Below are 18,894 nucleotides of genomic sequence, written 5' to 3'. Positions count from 1 at the left end.
TGGATATTCAAAAAGGAATGGACAGTCATAATCCTTCCATGGAAAAAATGCTTTACATTTGTATTCACTACGCTACTTTTGACATTAGTACATTTGATCATTCATGTTAATACGATTACCTCCTTCAAAGGCTTTACAAGGTTGGTGGTAATTCATCTTTGTTGGTGAAAATGTTTATTTTTGGGTTTTGGAAAGCTCAGAAGAAAATACAGGACTCATGCCAAACTTAATAGTCAAGACTGAGCTTTATTAACATGGTTTTACTTTTTTATTCAGGTGAACATCAGACTGAATTTGATAACAAAACGAATACTGGAGAATCTGAGGACATCATTTCTTGTCTCAGCATAGTTCACATGTTCATTACAAAAAATATAAATGAGCACAACTTTGACAGAAATTAAAATACTGTGCAGTACAGTGGAGCTTGTGAAATTAAATTAAACTAAAAATGTTGGGGAAGGGACGTGGTATTTGGAACAATTTAAATCCTGAATTAAACCATTACCTTGGTTTATGCATTTAATATTATGGGGGAATATCAATGTTTTACACAATTCCCACAGCGATCCAACTAAAATACAAGGCCAAACAATACTTCTGCATTAACTTCAAACCATTGGTCATTCAAAACTCACAAAATGTAACGACTAAATAATTATCTGTGATTTGTCAACAAAACATTTTATCCTTCAGGATCCAGGAACGCAGCAGAACATGGTGAGCTGCTAGCCCACCCTGAGTGGAGGAGCTACCAAGACAACTCCGTCACCTCTCACAAACAACATGGGGATGTTCCTCTTAGTTGACTGAAAAATAGAAAAACACATTAAGGAATTACGTTGCCGTCCTGAACCTTCTTTCAGCATTTCAGTGTTAGATTCCTAGGGCTGTCTAAGTACCTCTTCGGGGGTCCAGAAATCTTGGTAAGAGTGCCAGCACACTACAACTATAGACAATGCAGAATTTCATGAAAAATAGATTTGATCGTAACTTCAACTTGGTTTAGAGATCCATGACAAATAAGAACACCAATTCCTTTTCTAGGAGTAATAAGTGTATCAAAAAAATTAGCAAATATCTACAAATCCCTTCTCCAGGGGGACATTTAACGACAGAAATAGACAACAATTCAGCCACAACAGCTATCCTTGGGTTAGATCTCAGACACACAGTTGAAAACCTACAGGAGGGTAGCTCTCCAGGAACAGGGTTGAAGTTAAAACCTACAGGTTGGTAGCTCTCCAGGAACAGGGTTGAAGTTAAAACCTACAGGTTGGTAGCTCTCCAGGAACAGGTTTGGAGTTAAAACCTACAGGTTGGTAGCTCTCCAGGAACAGGGTTGGAGTTAAAACCTACAGGAGGGTAGCTCTCCAGGAACAGGGTTGGAGTTAAAACCTACAGGAGGGTAGCTCTCCAGGAACAGGTTTGGAGTTAAAACCTACAGGAGGTTAGCTCTCCAGGAACAGGGTTGGAGTTAAAACCTACAGGAGGGTAGCTCTCCAGGAACAGGGTTGGAGTTAAAACCTACAGGAGGGTAGCTCTCCAGGAACAGGGTTGGAGTTAAAACCTACAGGAGGGTAGCTCTCCAGGAACAGGGTTGGAGTTAAAACCTACAGGAGGGTAGCTTTCCAGGAACAGGGTTGGAGTTAAAACCTACAGGAGGGTTGCTCTCCAGGAACAGGGTTGGAGTTAAAACCTACAGGAGGGTAGCTCTCCAGGAACAGGGTTGGAGTTAAAACCTACAGGAGGGTAGCTCTCCAGGAACAGGGTTGGAGTTAAAACCTACAGGAGGGTAGCTCTCCAGGAACAGGGTTGGAGTTAAAACCTACAGGAGGGTAGCGCTCCAGGAACAGGGTTGGAGTTAAAACCTACAGGAGGGTAGCTCTCCAGGAACAGGTTTAGAGTTAAAACCTACAGGAGGGTAGCGCTCCAGGAACAGGTTTAGAGTTAAAACCTACAGGAGGGTAGCTCTCCAGGAACAGGGTTGGAGTTAAAACCTACAGGAGGGTAGCTCTCCAGGAACAGGGTTGGAGTTAAAACCTACAGGTGGGTAGCTCTCCAGGAACAGGGTTGGAGTTAAAACCTACAGGAGGGTTGCTCTCCAGGAACAGGGTTAGAGTTAAAACCTACAGGAGGGTAGCTCTCCAGGAACAGGGTTGGAGTTAAAACCTACAGGTTGGTAGCTCTCCAGGAACAGGGTTGGAGTTAAAACCTACAGGAGGGTAGCTCTCCAGGAACAGGGTTGCAGTTAAAACCTACAGGAGGGTAGCTCTCCAGGAACAGGGTTGGAGTTAAAACCTACAGGAGGGTTGCTCTCCAGGAACAGGGTTGGAGTTAAAACCTACAGGAGGGTAGCTCTCCAGGAACAGGGTTGGAGGGTAAACCTACAGGATGGTAGCTCTCCAGGAACAGGGTTGGAATTAAAACCTACAGGCGGGTAGCTCTCCAGGAACAGGGTTGGAGTTAAAACCTACAGGAGGGTAGCTCTCCAGGAACAGGGTTGGAGTTAAAACCTACAGGAGGGTAGCTCTCCAGGAACAGGGTTGGAGTTAAAACCTACAGGAGGGTTGCTCTCCAGGAACAGGGTTGGAGTTAAAACCTACAGGAGGGTAGCTCTCCAGGAACAGGGTTGGAGTTAAAACCTACAGGTTGGTAGCTCTCCAGGAACAGGGTTGGAGTTAAAACCTACAGGAGGGTAGCTCTCCAGGAACAGGGTTGGAGAACCCTGCACTAAATTCTGAGACTTTAGGCCAAGCACTGGTGTAACCGAAATTTCTGCAATTGAGAAGGTGGTGGACGCCCATTTTCATACCTTATAAATTTCTTCATACGTCTCCTCGTCGATCTCTACTGTTGTCACCGTCTCCTCCACATCTCCCAAGATCATGTTCAAGTGCTGATCGTAGGCCTGGAAAAAAGACAAACCGCATTAGACTTATGCAGGCCTATAGTTAGGCGAGACAAGATGCAAATGCTCACACTCAGGACGACAGCTATACACATTAGAATACATCATTGTTCAAACGTTTGGCAACATTACAAAAGCAACCAAGATGATCACCACTGTCTTACAACTACCTACATTCAATCTGCCCCTGAGTTCTCGGTCGTTTCGCATCTTAACATATATCCTCTCATCCAAACTGAGCCGGATCAGATCCAGGGGCTCCTCCACTGTGTTGGTGGTCGTTTGCTGCAACAGAAAGTAAATGGGGAAAGGAGTTGTTCACACTAGATGTCGGTTTCATGCTAAATAGTAAGCTAGCTAGTGTTCATGGTTGTCAATAAGTAGCCTAACTGGGGTTAGAATCACTTTTCATCCATAGACTATAGATTTGAATACATTTAATGTAACAAGAAAGCCCTGGGGGGGAAATGCGATGTCATTGCATTTCGCATAAATGTTCAACACCTAGTTCTGGTCCAAGTTTCAATATAATTGTATGCAACATTCGTGTCTAGTTAGCGAACTAGCTAATATGCTAGCTTACTACGCTTGTTTGATAGCGACAGCTGCTAACTAGCTAGCTAATCACCATGCTAGCTAGCCACTGTTGCCTCCACAAATAAAGTCCCCACCCATGTTTTTGCAATGATGCTGTTGGCTAGCTGGTTGCCGTAATATACTGATATAAACTGGTGTACAAGTCTATTTCTCTACTCGAATCTAAATACATGTTTTGCACAGAGAAAGATTGACAATAAAACGTTTAGATAACGCCAACCTGTTCAACTTCATCCGCCATTTTTTAACAATATCCCAGAATTCCTTGTGGTGAAAGGGTATGTTCGATTTGTTCACAGAAGTAGACTGCGAAGCAAGTAGGCTGACATGAGATGCACATGCAGAGTACCAGCGCTGCGTACATTCAGTATCCTACAAATGTCAAATAATGTGGATTTCATTAATGGTGATGAATAATTTGTCATAACTTGTGTAGAATAGTTCCTAAGTCAGCTCTACCCTGAAAAAAAAAAAGTCAGTCAATGCAAAAGCGCCCCGCAAAACCACGATGGGTGCGTTCCAGAGTGTCTCAGATTTGGGAGGTCGAAAGTTTATTGAATGTGCAATTTTCCCTTCCTTTCATGTTATTAATAGCATACTTTAGCCTTTGCCTTTTGTGTTATAGCCTGGTTGAGATATGTCGCATGTCCATATGATTTTTGTCATTAGGTTGGTTTTCATGATTGCACACGTGACTGAAACCGATATGCGATTTTTCCCGCATGTCCTCGCCACGCGCGAGAGAATCGACAGCTGCTTCTGTGTAGAATCCAGGGATTAGTCATGCAACCGTAGTAGGCTACACACCTCATCATCCTTCTCACCGAGACCATCATCATACGGCGCTGCTGATCATTTAAGCAGGAGGACAAGAGTGTCTGCGAATTAGATTTATTTTATGTTAGTGTGGTACGCTATCCGAGGTGAATGAGTTATCCGGTTGCGGTTCTTGCGGTGCTGGCCGCTTGCCTTTGCGGTGTGCCTCTCCCGGTGGCTTGTAGTGACCATCTAAATTACAGACCAATCATTGGTAAGCCATTTGAAATCCATGTAGGGTGAATGGGTATGTATGTATCTCAGAAATGCTCATTATGTAATGTCTTGATCTGTTTTATTCTAGAATGTTCTGGGACCATATTGTACCAATGTCAGCATGAAACTGTCAATTTTATGGGAAGTGGAAAGGATGAACTCTCACTTCAGAATGACATCTTGACTGTAGATTGTATAGATTATTTAAAAAACTCTTAGATTTCATGTTTTTCATTGATCAACACGATTCCTCGTGTAGCCATTGTATAATTATAGACTACTCAATATTTACATAGGGAGTTCCTTTTGTGTAGCCAAGTAAGGTTAATGGCATTCATGAATAAAGGTTTCTAGCAACAAAGCAGGTTTTGTGAAAGTAGGTTTTAAAGCAGTTTATATATGTAAATGCCCCAAAATAATGTAGGCTATGCAACTAAATAGACTCTTGAAATCGCCTATAGACGTTGCCAATCATGACTGAGAGAGAGGACAGTTAAGACAAGCAATGAATCTGTGAGATGATGATGGTTCTATTAACCACACCTCTTTACATTAAGGCCATCCCTCAGCTTTACAGCAGACCAAGTGGCTGGGTTGCAGGTTTCGTATTTTTCAAAAGAGTGGTCTTGTTGTAAGTCTTGTCCAAGCCAGAACGGCCCATAGGGCAGGAGCCTATCTCCTGTTTCTGTAGCGTGAGGCAACTTGATGTACAACTACATCCCCTGGACAGGATGCTAGTCTTGTTGTTGTACTGTAATGTAAAGTGTAATGTAATCTGTTGTTGTAATGTAAAGTGTAATGTGTTGTATTGTAATGTAAAGTGTATTGTAATGTACAATGTGATGTTGTAATGTAAAGTGTATTGTCATGTAAAGTGAATTGTAATGTTAAGTGAAATTTAATGTAATGTAAAGTGTATTGTTATTTCAGGAGTCCTGGCCCAGGAGAACATAGTGGGAGACCCTCATGCTCAGGGATCCTCCTACATCGCTGCTTCCTATGTAAAGTACCTGGAGAGCGCTGGAGCCAGGGTTGTCCCCATAAGGTATGTGTGACTGACGTGCTTCGAACCGGGGTCTCTAGAATGCCAGTGCATTATCCCGGGGTCTCTAGAATGCCAGTGCATTATCCCGGGGTCTCTAGAATGCCAGTGCATTATCCCGGGGTCTCTAGAATGCCAGTGCATTATCCCGGGGTCTCTAGATGCCAGTGCATTATCCCGGGGTCTCTAGAATGCCAGTGCATTATCCCGGGGTCTCTAGAATGCCAGTGCATTATCCCGGGGTCTCTAGAATGCCAGTGCATTATCCCGGGGTCTCTAGAATGCCAGTGCATTATCCCGGGGTCTCTAGAATGCCAGTGCATTATCCCGGGTAAGCCAAAGCATAGTGATTTACTAGGAGACAAGGCATGATGAAAGGCTTTGAAATCCACCTCACAGTTTTTTCTCAGTGTCTGTTGAGTGTTGTTGGCTGCTTGTAATAATTTACTTCCTTCCTTCCTCTAATAGAATAAACAGAACAGATGAAGAGTATGAGAAGATATTTAACTCAATAAATGGGTGAGTGAAATTATTGTTCACTTATTATATAACTGTAATCAGATACCTTCATGGGAATAATTAAAATGTGAAGGACTATAGGCTATTTGAATGTTTCTGATTGATTGATTGATTTTGATTAATTGTTTGCTTGGTTGATTGATTTTGCTTAATTGTTTGCTTGCTTGGTTGATTGATTGATTTTGATTAATTGTTTGCTTGGTTGATTGGTTGGTTGATTGTTTACTTCATTGTGATTGATTGATTGGTTGTGTTAGGCTGCTGCTACCAGGAGGGGATGTAGACCTGCAGACGTCCCAGTTCAGTCGACTGTCAAAGATCTTCTATGATCTGGCTATCAAGGTACATAATACAATCAATGTATCAATTCCATACCCACCAAAATGCTATTTGGTTTTTTATCCTTCATTGACGATAAATGTATTTAATTGTTTTCAATAACTATAAAATGGTTTCAAAGAATGAATCAACAGTTAAATATCCAAATATGGTACCCACAGTTGAAGACACTGACAGCGGGTTCCATTTTGCTCCCTACCTCTTCCCGTTGTCCCTAACCTTTCTATGTTTACAGATCTGAATAGGTATAAGCAGTTTAGTGGTTCAGCTTCCACTATATTACTTCTACCTGTTGAGCAGCACCTGTTGAGCAGCACCTGTTGAGCAATACTCCTGTTGAGCAATACTCCTGTTGAGCAGTCCTCCTGTTGAGCAGTCCTCCTGTTGAGCAGTACTCCTGTTGAGCAGTCCTCCTGTTGTTTCATGCTCTTGTTTTGTCATTGTCTTCCAGGCCAACGACGCGTCGGATTACTTCCCCATATGGGGCACGTGCCAGGGCTTCCAGCAGATGACAGTACTGACCAGCAACAAGAACCTTCTGACTCTGACAGAGACCAAGGCTGTGGCCCTGCCTCTCACATTCACCCCAGGTCAGAGACAACACTGTGTTTCTGCATGCTGTATGTGTATAGGCCTGTGTTTGTCTATGAATATTGATATTGGACCTGTACACTGCACAGACCAAGTTTTCCCTCATAGGAGTACAAGATCGTGTTCATTGGGCACCAAATAGTAAACAAAAGTGACTGAAACCAGGAGGGACTACCTGGACGGTTTAAAGCATTTGACATTGCGTTTTACATTGCCTGCCTAAATGATAAAGTCCTCTTGACCAAAATGAACTGATAATTGATCTTGCCAATGGATTTTCGGCCTCTGCAGTTGAAACAATAACAAAGCGGTCACCCCACCTCTGTTTTGGTAAAAAGCTGAGGGATGGGCCAGGATTTAACTAACCGCTTTCAAATTCATAGACAGAGCTATGGATGCAAGGACTGACCATCCATGTTATCAAAATGATCGTTTTAACCATGTTTTGAGGCTAAGAGTGTTTGTTTACATTTAAGTTGTTTACAAATATTGGCGCAGAAAAAGCTTATATTTTGGGTTCTGATGGGGTACGGCAGTTGAACTAAGCTTTTATAAGGCATTTATACGTTATATTCTTCAAGAATCAATGGGTATACACTACCGTTCAAAAGTCTGGGGTCACTTAGAAATGTCCTTGTTTTTGAAAGAAAAGCCATTTTTTTGGCTATTAAATTAACATCAAATTGATCAGAAATACAGTGTAGACATTGTTAATGTTGTAAATGGCTATTGTAGCTGGAAACGGCTGATTTTTAATGGAATATCTACATAGGCGTACAGAGGACCATTATCAGCAACCATCAGTCCTGTGTTCCAATGGCATGTTGTTTGCTAATCCAAGTTCATCATTTTAAAAGGCTAATTGATCATTAGAAAACCCTTTTGCAATTATGATAGCACAGCTGAAAACTGTTGTGCTGATTAACGAAGCAATAAAACTGGCCTTCTTGAGATTAGTTGAGGATCTGGAGCATCAGCAATTATGGGTTCGATTACAGGCTCAATATGGCCAGAAACAAAGAACTTTCTTCTGAAACTCGTCAGTCTATTCTTGTTCTGAGAAATGAAGGCTATTCCATGCGAGAAATTGCCTAGAAACTGAAGATCTCGTACAACGCTGTGTACTACTCCCTTAACAGAACAGCGCAAACTGGCTCTAACCAGAATAGAAAGAGGAGTGGGAGGTCCCGGTGCACAACTGAGCAAGAGGACAAATACATTAGTGTCTAGTTTGAGAAACAGACACAGGTCCTCATCTGGCAGCTTCATTAAATAGTACCCGCAAAACACCAGTCTCAACGTCAACAGTGAAGAGGCGACTCCGGGATGCTGACCTTCTAGGCAGAGTTGCAAAGAAAAAGCCATATCTCAGACTGGACAATAAAAATAAAAGATTAAGATGGGCAAAAGAACACAGACACTGGACAGAGGAAGATTGGATGAAAGTGTTATGGACAAACAAATCTAAGTTTGAGGAGTTCGGATCACAAAGAAGAACATTTGTGAGACGCAGACCAAATAAAAAGATGCTGGAGGAGAGCTTGATGCCATCTGTCAAGCATGGTGGAGGCAATGTGATGGTCTGGGGGTGCTTTGGTGGTGGTAAAGTGGGAGATTTGTTCAGGGTAAAAGGGATCTTGAAGAAGGAAGGCTATCACTCCATTTTGCAACGCCATGCCATACCCTGTGGACGGTGCTTGATTGGAGCCAATTTCCTTCTACAACAGGACAATGACCCAAAGCACAGCTCCAAACTATGCAATAACTATTTAGGGAAGAAGCAGTCAGCTGGTATTCTGTCTATAATGGAGTGGCCAGCACAGTCACTGGATCTCAACCCTATTGAGCTGTTGTGGGAGCAGCTTGACCATATGGTACGTAAGAAGTGCCCATCAAGCCAATACAACTTGTGGGAGGTGCTTCAGGAAGCATGGGGTGAAATCTCTTCAGATTACCTCAACAAATTGACAACTAGAATGCCAAAGGTCTGCAAGGCTGTAATTGCTGCAAATGGAGGATTCTTTGACGAAAGCAAAGTTTGAAGGACACAATTATTATTTCCATTAAAAATCATTATTTCTAACCTTGTCAATGACTACATTTCCTATGCATTTTGCTATATTTCCTATTCAAACTCATTTCATGTATGTTTTCATGGAAAACAAGGACATTTCTAAGTGACCCCAAACTTTTGAAAGGTAGTGTATATCATTACTTTATAAGTCAAAAACTTGATGTAGCAACTAAGGATTCTAGCTTTAGGGGTTTCGTTTTGTTTGTTTTGACACAGCATCCCAGAACAGCCGCCTGTTCAAGGCCTTTCCCAGAGACCTGCTCCAGTCTCTGTCAGAAGACAACATCACCTCCAACTTCCACAGCTGGAGTCTATCGCTACAGGTACTGACTGACTGACTACAGGTTCTGACTGACTCATGGACTGACTGACTGACTACAGGTACTGACTGACTACTTACTGACTGACTGACTACAGGTACTGACTGACTACTTACTGACTGACTGACTACAGGTACTGACTGACTACTTACTGACTGACTACAGGTACTGACTGACTACTTACTGACTGACTGACTACAGGTACTGACTGACTACTTACTGACTGACTGGCTGACTGAATTACTTACTGACTACAGGTTCTGACTGACTGATGGACCGACTGACTGACTACAGGTTCTGACTGACTACTTACTGACTGACTGACTACAGGTTCTGACTGACTACTTACTGACTGACTGACTACAGGTTCTGACTGACTACTTACTGACTGACTGACTACAGGTTCTGACTGACTACTTACTGACTGACTGACTGACTACAGGTTCTGACTGACTACTTACTGACTGACTGACTGACTACAGGTTCTGACTGACTACTTACTGACTGACTGACTACAGGTTCTGACTGACTACTTACTGACTGACTACAGGTACTGACTGACTGATGGACTGACTGACTACAGGTTCTGACTGACTACTTACTGACTGACTGACTGACTACAGGTACTGACTGACTGATGGACTGACTGACTACAGGTACTGACTGACTACTTACTGTCTGACTGACTAACTACAGGTTCTGACTGACTGCTTACTGACTGACTAACTACAGGTACTGACTGACTGGCTGACTGAATCACTTACTAACTAAAGGTTCTGACTGACTGAATCACTTACTGACTACAGGTTCTGACTGACTGACTGAATGACTTACTGACTACAGGTTCTGACTGACTGCTTACTGACGGACTTACTAACTACAGGTTCTGACTGACTGGCTGACTGAATTATTTACTGACTCCAGGTTCTGACTGACAGAATGACTTACTGACTACAGGTTCTGGCTGACTGACTGACTACAGGTTCTGACTGACTTGCTGACTGACTGACTACAGGTTCTGACTGACTGACTGAATGACTTACTAACTACAGGTTCTGACTGACTGGCTGACTGAATGACTAACTACAGGTTCTGACTGACTGGCTGACTGAATTACTTACTAACTACAGGTTCTGACTGACTGCTTACTGACGGACTTACTAACTACAGGTTCTGACTGGCTGACTGACTGAATGACTGACTGACTACAGGTTCTGACTGACTGCTTGCTGACTACAGGTTCTGACTGGCTGACTGACTGACTACAGGTTCTGACTGACTGCTTACTGACTACAGGTTCTGAACGACTGTTTACTGACTACAGGTTCTGACTGACTGCTTACTGACTACAGGTACTGGCTGACTGAATGACTGACTGACTACAGGTTCTGACTGGCTGACTGACTACAGGTTCTGAACGACTGTTTACTGACTACAGATTCTGACTGGCTGACTGACTGACTACAGGTTCTGACTGACTACAGGTTCTGACTGGCTGCTTACTGACTACAGGTTCTGAACGACTGTTTACTGACTACAGGTTCTGACTGACTGCTTACTGACTACAGGTTCTGACTGGCTGACTGAATGACTGACTGACTACAGGTTCTGACTGGCTGACTGACTGACTACAGGTTCTGAACGACTGTTTACTGACTACAGATTCTGACTGGCTGACTGACTGACTACAGGTTCTGACTGACTGACTACAGGTTCTGACTGACTGACTGACTGACTTTCTGACTACAGGTTCTGACTGACTGACTACAGGTTCTGACTGGCTGACTGACTGACTACAGGTTCTGACTGACTGCTTACTGACTACAGATTCTGACTGACTGCTTACTGACTACAGGTTCTGACTGGCTGACTGAATGACTACAGGTTCTGACTGACTGACTACAGGTTCTGACTGACTGACTACAGGTTCTGACTGGCTGACTACAGGTTCTGACTGGCTGACTACAGGTTCTGACTGGCTGACTGACTGACTACAGGTTCTGACTGGCTGACTGAATGACTACAGGTTCTGACTGACTGACTGAATGACTACAGGTTCTGACTGACTGACTACAGGTTCTGACTGGCTGACTGACTGACTACAGGTTCTGACTGACTGACTGACTGACTACAGGTTCTGACTGACTGACTGACTGACTACAGGTTCTGACTGGCTGACTACAGGTTCTGACTGGCTGACTGACTGACTACAGGTTCTGACTGACTGACTACAGGTTCTGACTGGCTGACTGACTGACTACAGGTTCTGACTGACTGACTGAATGACTGACTGACTACAGGTTCTGACTGACTGCTTACTGACTTGCTTTAGGGAAGGGAGGGTAAAAAAGGACAGAACAAGTAATACTGTTTCTGAGAATTAAAATCATAGTTCAAACCACTGCATCATAATACCACCTCAAGCAGTCCCTGTCTGAAGCTATCTGAAAACACTTTTGAATGTCTGTGCGTCAGTTACCAGAATATATCTTGTTCTATCCTCTTCTGTTCTCCCATGACCTAGACTAGAGCAAGACATTTATTTCTCAGCATCACTATAGTGTAACATAGAGATACATTAAATTATGTGTTCTATTTAATAACAGTGGCAAGAAAAAGTATGTGAACCTTTTGGAATTACCTGGATTTCTGCATTAATTGGTCATAAAATGTGATCTGATCTTCATCTGTTACAACAACAGACAAACACAGTGTGCTTAAATTAATAACACACAAATTATTGTATTTGTCTTGTCTATATTGAATACATCATTTAAACATTCACAGTGTAGTTTGGAAAAAGTATGTGAACCCTTAGGCTAATGACTTCTCCAAAAGCTAATTGAAGTCAGGAGTCAGCTAACCTGGAGTCCAATCAATGAGACGAGATTGGAGATGTTTGCTATTCACAAGAAGCATTGCCTGATGTGAACCATGCCTCAAACAAAAGAGATCTCAGAAGACCTAAGATTAAGAATTGTTGACTTGCATAAAGCTGGAAAGGGTTACAAAAGTATCTCTAAAAGCCTTGATGTTCATCAGTCCACGGTAAGACAAATTGTCTATAAATGGAGAAAGTTCAGCGCTGTTGCTACTCTCCCTAGGAGTGGCCGTCCTGCAAAGATGACTGCAAGAGCACAGCGCAGAATGCTCAATGAGGTTAAGAACAATCCTATAGTGTCAGCTAAAGACTTACAGAAGTCTCTGGAACATGCTAACATCTCTGTTGACGAGTCTACGATACGTAAAACACTAAACAAGAATGGTGTTCATGGGAGGACACCACGGAAGAAGCCACTGCTGTCCAAAAAAACCATTGCTACATGTCTGAAGTTAGCAAAAGAGCACCTGGATGTACCACAGCGCTACTGGCAAAATATTCTGTGGACAGATGAAACTAAAGTTGAGTTGTTTGGAAGGGACAAACAACATTATGTGTGGAGAAAAAAAGGCACAGCACACCAACATCAAAACCTCATCCCAACTGTAAAGTATGATGGAGGGAGCATCATGGTTTGGGGCTGCTTTGCTGCCTCAGGGCCTGGACAGCTTGCTATCATCGACGGAAAAATGAATTCCCAAGTTTATCAAGACATTTTGCAGGAGAATGTAAGGCTATCTGTCCACCAATTGAAGCTCAACAGAAGTTGGGTGATGCAGCAGGACAACGACCCAAAACACAGAAGTAAATCAACAACAGAATGGCTTCAAAAGAAGAAACTACGCCTTCTGGAGTGGCCCAGTCAGAGTCCTGACCTCAACCTGATTGAGATGCTGTGGCATGACCTCAAGAGAGCGGTTCACACCAGACATCCCAAGAATATTGCTGAACTGAAACAGTTTTGTAAAGAGGAATGGTCCAAAATTCCTCCTGACTGTTGTGCAGGTCTGATCCGCAACTACAGAAAACATTTGGTTTATTATAGCTGCCAAAGGAGGGTCAACCAGTTATTAAATCCAAGGGTCCACATACTTTTCCCACCCTGCAATGTGAATGTTTACACAGTGTGTTCAATAAAGACATGAAAACGTATAATTGTTTGTGTGTTATTAGTTTAAGCAGACTGTGTGTGTCTATTGTTGTGACTTAGATGAAGATCAGATCACATTTTATGACCAATTTATGCAGAAATCCAGGTCATTCCAAAAGGTTCACATACTTTTTCTTGCCACTGTATATTACTGTAACCTTTTTGATTCCGGAACATTACAAAATAAGTCATCAACGTTATGATTCATGTCACCAGAACTACAGCCGGAATTCCAAACTGAAACGTTTCTACAAGGTTCTGACCACCAACACAGACGGAAGGAGACAGTTCATTTCTACCATGGAAGGTACTGTACAGTGTCTGAGCATGGCTAGAGAGACTTTAGGTCACAAGGTTCATTTGGCCATCAAGTGAGTGATGTAACCATGGGATCCCTGCAGCGGCCGGTGTGTAAAATGCATTCACCTCAGTGTATTGATTATCAATCAATCAAAAGACCCCAGGTCCTAGTTAGCCACACTGTAACTGGAGCCTAGAGGTTCTATTGACATGCTGAACGTTTTCATTGGTCTGCTTTCTTGTTGTAGGGAATCGCTACCCATTTATATGATGTTCCAGTGGCTATACTGTAACTAGTGCCTAGATTGTACATTTTTAATCTGTTTCCTGTCTGGTAGCGAATCGCTATCCGTTCTATGCTGTCCAGTGGCACCCTGAGAAGAGTCCCTTTGAGTGGGTAGATAAGCCAGGCATGGTCCACTCTGCTGCCTCCATCAGAGCATCCTTCTACACAGCACACTTCTTTGTCTCCGAGGGTGAGTTATTTTAGTCCACTTTTCTTTAACCAGGCAAATCAGTTAAGAACAAATTCTTATTTGCAATGCTGGCCTGGTGAGTGACTGTAGATTAGTTATTAGACTGTACAATGCTGGCCTGGGGAGTGACTGTAGATGAGTTATTAGACTGTACAATGCTGGCCTGGTGAGTGACTGTAGATGAGTTATTAGACTGTACAATGCTGGCCTGGTGAGTGACTGTAGATGAGTTATTAGACTGTACAATGCTGGCCTGGGGAGTGACTGTAGATGAGTTATTAGACTGTACAATGCTGGCCTGGGGAGTGACTGTAGATGAGTTATTAGACTGTACAATGCTGGCCTGGTGAGCGACTGTAGATGAGTTATTAGACTGTACAATGCTGGCCTGGTGAGTGACTGTAGATGATAGTCCAGTTATTAGACTGTACAATGCTGGCCTGGTGAGTGACTGTAGATGAGTTATTAGACTGTACAATGCTGGCCTGGTGAGTGACTGTAGATGAGTTATTAGACTGTACAATGCTGGCCTGGTGAGTGACTGTAGATGAGTTATTAGACTGTACAATGCTGGCCTGGTGAGTGACTGTAGATGAGTTATTAGACTGTACAATGCTGGCCTGGTGAGTGACTGTAGATGAGTTATTAGACTGTACAATGCTGGCCTGGTGAGTGACTGTAGATGAGTTATTAGACTGTACAATGCTGGCCTGGGGAGTGACTGTAGATTAGTTATTAGACTGTACAATGCTGGCCTGGTGAGTGACTGTAGATTAGTTATTAGACTGTACAATGCTGGCCTGGGGAGTGACTGTAGATTAGTTATTAGACTGTACAATGCTGGCCTGGGGAGTGACTGTAGATGAGTTATTAGACTGTACAATGCTGGCCTGGGGAGTGACTGTAGATGAGTTATTAGACTGTACAATGCTGGCCTGGTGAGTGACTGTAGATGAGTTATTAGACTGTACAATGCTGGCCTGGTGAGTGACTGTAGATGAGTTATTAGACTGTACAATGCTGGCCTGGTGAGTGACTGTAGATGAGTTATTAGACTGTACAATGCTGGCCTGGGGAGTGACTGTAGATTAGTTATTAGACTGTACAATGCTGGCCTGGTGAGCGACTGTAGATGAGTTATTAGACTGTACAATGCTGGCCTGGTGAGTGACTGTAGATGATAGTCCAGTTATTAGACTGTACAATGCTGGCCTGGTGAGTGACTGTAGATGAGTTATTAGACTGTACAATGCTGGCCTGGTGAGTGACTGTAGATGAGTTATTAGACTGTACAATGCTGGCCTGGTGAGTGACTGTAGATGAGTTATTAGACTGTACAATGCTGGCCTGGGGAGTGACTGTAGATTAGTTATTAGACTGTACAATGCTGGCCTGGGGAGTGACTGTAGATGAGTTATTAGACTGTACAATGCTGGCCTGGTGAGTGACTGTAGATGAGTTATTAGACTGTACAATGCTGGCCTGGGGAGTGACTGTAGATGATAGTCCAGTTATTGGACTGTAGCTGTGTTGCACCATTAACCTGTACATGACCTGTACATGCCATCAAGTGAGTGTTGTAACCATGGGACCCCTACAGCAGCGCAACCATATGGTCCCATGTGGTTGTGCTTTAATTTAACTCCTCCTTTTGACTATCATTGTAATGCAAGAGAATGGTTGGCTACAGCACATCCAGTAGGCCTGTAGAGCTGGGCGCATGCTAGCATTAAACACAGTTAGCTAACATCTTCTGTTCTTCTACTCATCCTCCTGATCACAGCCATGAAGAATCATCACAAGTTCTCTTCAGCCAGTGAGGAGGAGAGGGCTCTCATCTACAACTATGCTGCTGTCTTCACAGGTCTGGATGGTATATTCGTGCAAAATTATTATTTTGATTAGATTTACAATTGATTCTAGTCTATGTACCTTTGCTAATGTAAAACAACTGTATGTACTTTCTGTGAAATTTACATTTGTATTTGAGCTCTGATTGTAGCTGTAAAAACTATTGTTGGAATCAGTGGTTATTGCAGTTGATGCAAGTTGTTGCTTTTGTATGATATTATTGTAAAAAGGTTACCCTTTTTGATGTGATTTCAAGTCTTGAGAACTTTGTATTGTTTTTAAAATGTTTGTTTAAATGTTATACCATTAGATGTTATGATGCAGTGTTTTATTAATGGGAAAATATGTCAATTCTACTGCCTTCCATGTGAGAACCATTACAACAACATGACTGAAACAAACAGAGCAAAACTGCCTGCACACAAATCTTTATGAAATCAGCTTTTTTTATGCATAGAAAAGTCTTGGTCTAAGGGTTTTTCGGAATGGTAAAACGTTTTCAGTGTAAACTTAAACAACTAAAACCAGATCTAAAGAATGTAGAAAATATAATAGACCTATATATTTTTAATAACTAACATTCACCAAAATAAAAGTTAGCCTGGGAGAATTAAAAATTCCCCAAATGATGCATTCAGGAATATGTTTGTCATGGCATGGGGCCATTTTGTTATAACATTTGAGTCACTCATATAGCATAAGCCATGTCGAAATGTGTAGAATTAGCTTTAAAACTACACATTTTTCTCTCAGCCCATGGAAAGATATGTAGAATTGCAGGAAATTTGCTTTAAAACTGCAACATTTTATCTCCGCTACATGGCAAAATGTGAAGAATTTGCTTTAAAAACACCCACCGCCTAAGCCCCATTTGGATCCAGAAAAAACCCTGGAAATACATTAACACATTTTTAGATGTGATGAACCACAAAAGTGTTTTTTTATTGTTAACTCACCCATGTGTCAAATGGACAATAAAGCAAACAAAACCTTGTTGACATTGTTTCTTATCATATATTGGGCCATCCTCAAGCCATCATCAACCAATCAGCTGGCATCATCAAAAAGTCCTGAATAATCAGATTCACGCGCACATGCTTCCAGAACAGGGAGGTTACTTTTATAGTATACACTAGATGGTGCTATTGTAGCGTTTTACAATATCACATAGGCTGTAAACAGTCCTACCAAAGCCACATTTCCCAAACGTTTATTTCCTATACATTACATTATACATAGATCAAAACAGTGAAACATTTATGAAAACTAACGTTTAGGGAAAAATAAGAAATCATGTTAATTTATCAATCTAAATAACAAAGATGCAGTACACTTCTAATCTCGTCTCCAGCCGACTCTCTCTGTCGTAGCAATGGAGCCTAGGGACAAGGTTAGTGTACTTATAACAGAAATAACACACACAAAACTTGATGACACTTAAATTGAAAGATGAGATGTTACTTCATCAATAACATCGACATTTTAACGACACTGAGCCACACTTGTCTAAGTGTGGCTTTCAAGTGGATAGAGACAACACCACGAACAATACATTGAGCTGCCCACACAGACCTACGGCTGGTTTCCCAGACCAGAGGCTTTGAAGCCAACGGTTGGCCATATTGGCAATTCCCAGTAGGAGCAGTCCTCCATAGGAATGAATAGAATTCTATAGTATTTCAAATAACTGTTTCAAAGACGAAATTACATTTGTAAGTCATTTTGTTTTAGTGGGGACAGTAACATTAGTAATCTCTTAAAAAGTATGTTTTATATATATATATATATACAGTACCAGTCAAAAGTTTGGAAACACTTAATCAAGGATTTAATTTTTTTTTTTTACTATTTTCTACATTGTAGAATAATAGTGAGGACATCACAACTATGAAATAACACATGGAATCATGTAGTAACCAAAAAAGTGTTAAACAAATCAAAATATATTTTAGATTCTTCAAAGTAGCCACCCTTTACCTTGATGGCAGCTTTGCACACTCTTGGCATTCTCTCAACCAGCTTCATGAGGTAGTCACCTGGAATGCATTTCAATTAACAGGTGTGCCTTGTTTAAAGTTAATTTGTGTAATTGATTTCCTTCTTAATGCGTTTGAGCCAATCAGTTGTGTTGTGACAAGGTAGGGGTGGTATACAGAAGATAGCCCTATTTGGTAAAAGACCAAGTCCATATTATGGCAAGAACAGCTCAAATAAGCAAAGAGAAACGAAAGTCATTACTTTAAGACATGAAGGTCAGTCAATACGGAACATTTCCAAGAACTTTGAAAGTTTCTTCAAGTGCAGTTGCAAAAACCATCAAGCCCTATAATGAAAGTGGCTCTCATGAGGACCGCCACAGGAAAGGAAGACCCAGAGTTACCTCTGCTGCAGAGGATACGTTCATTAGAGTTACCAGCCTCAGAAATTGCAGCCCAAATAAATGCGTTAATGTAACAGACACATCTCAACATCAACTGTTCAGAGGAGACTGCGTGAATCAGGCCTTTATGGTCAAATTGCTGCAAAGAAACCACTACTAAAGGACACCAATAAGAAGAAGAGAGAGACTTGCTTGGGCCGAGACGCAGAGTAGGTGAATGGATGATCTCCGCATGTGTGGTTCCCACCGTGAACATGGAGGAGGAGGTGTGATGGTGCTTTGGTGGTGACACTATCTGTGATTTATTTACAATTCAAGGCACACTTAACCAGCATGGCTACCACAGCATTCTGCAGCGATACGCCATCCCATCTTGTTTGTGCTTAGTGGGACTATCGTTTGTTTTTCAACAGGACGATGACCCAACACAC

The 18,894-nt window shown here is 42.1% G+C and overlaps 2 protein-coding genes across 2 annotated transcripts; one reads left to right on the top strand and one right to left on the bottom strand.

The window, feature by feature from the left end:
- Positions 1–226: 226 nt before the first annotated feature.
- LOC121578598 (U6 snRNA-associated Sm-like protein LSm3) lies at positions 227–3,825 on the bottom strand. Its single transcript, XM_041892965.1, has 4 exons — positions 3,729–3,825; positions 3,086–3,196; positions 2,816–2,911; positions 227–809 (listed from the first exon to the last, which is right to left on the bottom strand). Exons 1-4 carry the CDS (start codon positions 3,747–3,749, stop codon positions 729–731), a joined length of 309 nt encoding a protein of 102 aa, XP_041748899.1. The 5' UTR covers positions 3,750–3,825; the 3' UTR covers positions 227–728.
- A 284-nt stretch (positions 3,826–4,109) lies between these two features.
- On the top strand, positions 4,110–17,081 carry LOC121577934 (zgc:171566). The gene is made up of 9 exons (XM_041891917.2): positions 4,110–4,538; positions 5,471–5,585; positions 6,051–6,101; positions 6,359–6,443; positions 6,892–7,030; positions 9,322–9,428; positions 13,673–13,763; positions 14,095–14,232; positions 16,016–17,081. Exons 1-9 carry the CDS (start codon positions 4,436–4,438, stop codon positions 16,135–16,137), a joined length of 951 nt encoding a protein of 316 aa, XP_041747851.1. The 5' UTR covers positions 4,110–4,435; the 3' UTR covers positions 16,138–17,081.
- The last annotated feature ends 1,813 nt before the right edge of the window (positions 17,082–18,894 follow it).

Source organism: Coregonus clupeaformis, chromosome 12 (assembly GCF_020615455.1).
Source record: "Coregonus clupeaformis isolate EN_2021a chromosome 12, ASM2061545v1, whole genome shotgun sequence".
NCBI lineage: Eukaryota > Metazoa > Chordata > Actinopteri > Salmoniformes > Salmonidae > Coregonus > Coregonus clupeaformis.
This window is presented reverse-complemented; position numbering and strand designations above follow the sequence as displayed.

Excerpts from the sequence above, each read along its gene's own strand:
- LOC121578598 (XM_041892965.1), bottom strand. The coding sequence starts at position 3,749 with ATGGCGGATGAAGTTGAACAG. Across the intron at positions 3,197-3,728 it reads TGGCGGATGAAGTTGAACAG|CAAACGACCACCAACACAGT; the intron begins GTTGGCGTTATC and ends TTTCTGTTGCAG. Across the intron at positions 2,912-3,085 it reads AACTCAGGGGCAGATTGAAT|GCCTACGATCAGCACTTGAA; the intron begins GTAGGTAGTTGT and ends TCTTTTTTCCAG.
- LOC121577934 (XM_041891917.2), top strand. The coding sequence starts at position 4,436 with ATGAGTTATCCGGTTGCGGTTCTTGCGGTGCTGGCCGCTTGCCTTTGC. Across the intron at positions 4,539-5,470 it reads AAATTACAGACCAATCATTG|GAGTCCTGGCCCAGGAGAAC; the intron begins GTAAGCCATTTG and ends TTGTTATTTCAG. Across the intron at positions 6,102-6,358 it reads ATATTTAACTCAATAAATGG|GCTGCTGCTACCAGGAGGGG; the intron begins GTGAGTGAAATT and ends TGGTTGTGTTAG.